We start from the raw sequence: 2,500 nt of genomic DNA on the forward strand, positions 1-2,500 counted from the left end.
ACAGTCGTACCCTGCCACAGTCTAACCCTGCCATAGTCGTACCCTGCCACAGTCTAAACCCTGCCACAGTCGTACCCTGCCACAGTCTAACTCTGCCACAGTCTAACCCTGCCACAGTCTAACCCTGCCACAGTCTAACCCTGCCACAGTCTAACCCTGCCACAGTCCAACCCTGCCACAGTCGTACCCTGCCACAGTCTAACCCTGCCACACTCGTACCCTGCCACAGTCTAACCCTGCCACAGTCGTACCCTGCCACAGTCTAACCCTGCCACAGTCTAACCCTGCCACAGTCCAACCCTGCCACAGTCTAACCCTGCCACAGTCTAACCCAGCCACAGTCCAACCCTGCCACAGTCGTACCCTGCCACAGTCTAACCCTGCCACAGTCTAACCCAGCCACAGTCCAACCCTGCCACAGTCGTACCCTGCCACAGTCTAACCCTGCCACAGTCGTACCCTGCCACAGTCTAACCCTGCCACAGTTTAACCCTGCCACAGTCGTACCCTGCCACAGTCGTACCCTGCCACAGTCTAACCCTGCCACAGTCTAAACCCTGCCACAGTCTAACCCTGCCACAGTCCAACCCTGCCACAGTCGTACCCTGCCACAGTCTAACCCTGCCACACTCGTACCCTGCCACAGTCGTACCCTGCCACAGTCGTACCCTGCCACAGTCTAACCCTGCCACAGTCCAACCCTGCCACAGTCCAACCCTGCCACAGTCTAACCCTGCCACAGTCTAACCCAGCCACAGTCCAACCCTGCCACAGTCGTACCCTGCCACAGTCTAACCCTGCCACAGTCGTACCCTACCACAGTCTAACCCTGCCACAGTCGTACCCTGCCACAGTCTTACCCTGCCACAGTCGTACCCTACCACAGTCTAACCCTGCCACAGTCGTACCCTGCCACAGTCTAACCCTGCCACAGTCTAAACCCTGCCACAGTCTAAACCCTGCCACAGTCTAACCCTGCCACAGTCGTATCCTGCCACAGTCTAACCCTGCCACAGTCTAAACCCTGCCACAGTCTAAACCCTGCCACAGTCGTACCCTGCCACAGTCTAAACCCTGCCACAGTCTAAACCCTGCCACAGTCGTACCCTGCCACAGTCGTACCCTGCCACAGTCGTACCCTGCCACAGTCTAAACCCTGCCACAGTCTAAACCCTGCCACAGTCTAACCCTGCCACAGTCGTATCCTGCCACAGTCTAACCCTGCCACAGTCTAAACCCTGCCACAGTCTAAACCCTGCCACAGTCGTACCCTGCCACAGTCGTACCCTGCCACAGTCTAAACCCTGCCACAGTCTAAACCCTGCCACAGTCGTACCCTGCCACAGTCGTACCCTGCCACAGTCGTACCCTGCCACAGTCTAACCCTGCCACAGTCTAAACCCTGCCACAGTCTAAACCCTGCCACAGTCGTACCCTGCCACAGTCTAAACCCTGCCACAGTCTAAACCCTGCCACAGTCGTACCCTGCCACAGTCGTACCCTGCCACAGTCGTACCCTGCCACAGTCTAAACCCTGCCACAGTCTAAACCCTGCCACAGTCTAACCCTGCCACAGTCGTATCCTGCCACAGTCTAACCCTGCCACAGTCTAAACCCTGCCACAGTCTAAACCCTGCCACAGTCGTACCCTGCCACAGTCGTACCCTGCCACAGTCTAAACCCTGCCACAGTCTAAACCCTGCCACAGTCGTACCCTGCCACAGTCGTACCCTGCCACAGTCGTACCCTGCCACAGTCTAACCCTGCCACAGTCGTACCCTGCCACAGTCGTACCCTGCCACAGTCGTACCCTGCCACAGTCGTACCCTGCCACAGTCTAACCCAGGCTGATGTGGTCCTGGAGGTTGTTGTCCTTCAGGACTCTGATGACGTGTGTGTCCCTGCCGGGGTCGCTCCCCCCGCCGGGGTCGCTCCACCTGCCGACCTCGCAGCCTTTCACGTCGTACCTGAAAAACAGAGTGCCACAGAGGTTCAGCACCAGCCGCTGACCAGAGAGTCGCCGCTTCAAATCCACGTTCTGTCATATTTAAATCTTTATTATATTTATCAAATGCTTTGTTTTGATTCAGAACTGTTCAGGAAACGTGTCATTTTAATATTCTCATAATTATAATGTGACTAAACAAAGACAAAATGTCATCAATGATAAACTTTATTTATAACTGTTCTCTAGAAGCTTCAGTCACAGTCAGCGTAAGCGCGATTACGATGAGGAAGTGGGATTACACACGACTCAACGTGATTCGACGCTGTGGAAAAAAGTGGGCGGGGCGGATGGTTTGCGTGACGTGTGATCACCTGACGCTGATCCTCTCGTCGGGGAAGAACACGCTCTGCATCACGATCAAATATTTCTGTAAAAAGACACGTGTTAAAAGAAAAAGTGTCTCTGGACGAGTGAACGGAACAAACAGAAGCATCTCACCTTCATTTCATTTGGAATCACAATTCTGTAAACGCCTGAAAGTACAAGTCATGA

The 2,500-nt window shown here is 54.7% G+C and overlaps 1 protein-coding gene across 1 annotated transcript in view; it reads right to left on the reverse strand.

Moving 5' to 3' along the window:
* LOC140346372 (phosphatidylinositol 4-phosphate 5-kinase-like protein 1) overlaps window positions 1-2,500 on the reverse strand; it is a 13,960-nt gene that overhangs the window by 3,991 nt on the left and 7,469 nt on the right. Inside the window, exons 4-6 of the mRNA XM_072432385.1 lie at window positions 2,447-2,481; window positions 2,320-2,375; window positions 1,843-1,967 (exon numbers count right to left, since the gene is read on the reverse strand). Of these exons, the coding sequence (XP_072288486.1) occupies window positions 1,843-1,967; window positions 2,320-2,375; window positions 2,447-2,481 (216 nt within the window). The remainder of the gene's footprint in view (window positions 1-1,842; window positions 1,968-2,319; window positions 2,376-2,446; window positions 2,482-2,500) is intronic.

Source organism: Eucyclogobius newberryi, unplaced genomic scaffold (assembly GCF_026437365.1).
Source record: "Eucyclogobius newberryi isolate DKJ021-1_F unplaced genomic scaffold, fEucNew1.0.hap1 SCAF_6, whole genome shotgun sequence".
In the NCBI taxonomy this organism is placed as follows: domain Eukaryota; kingdom Metazoa; phylum Chordata; class Actinopteri; order Gobiiformes; family Gobiidae; genus Eucyclogobius; species Eucyclogobius newberryi.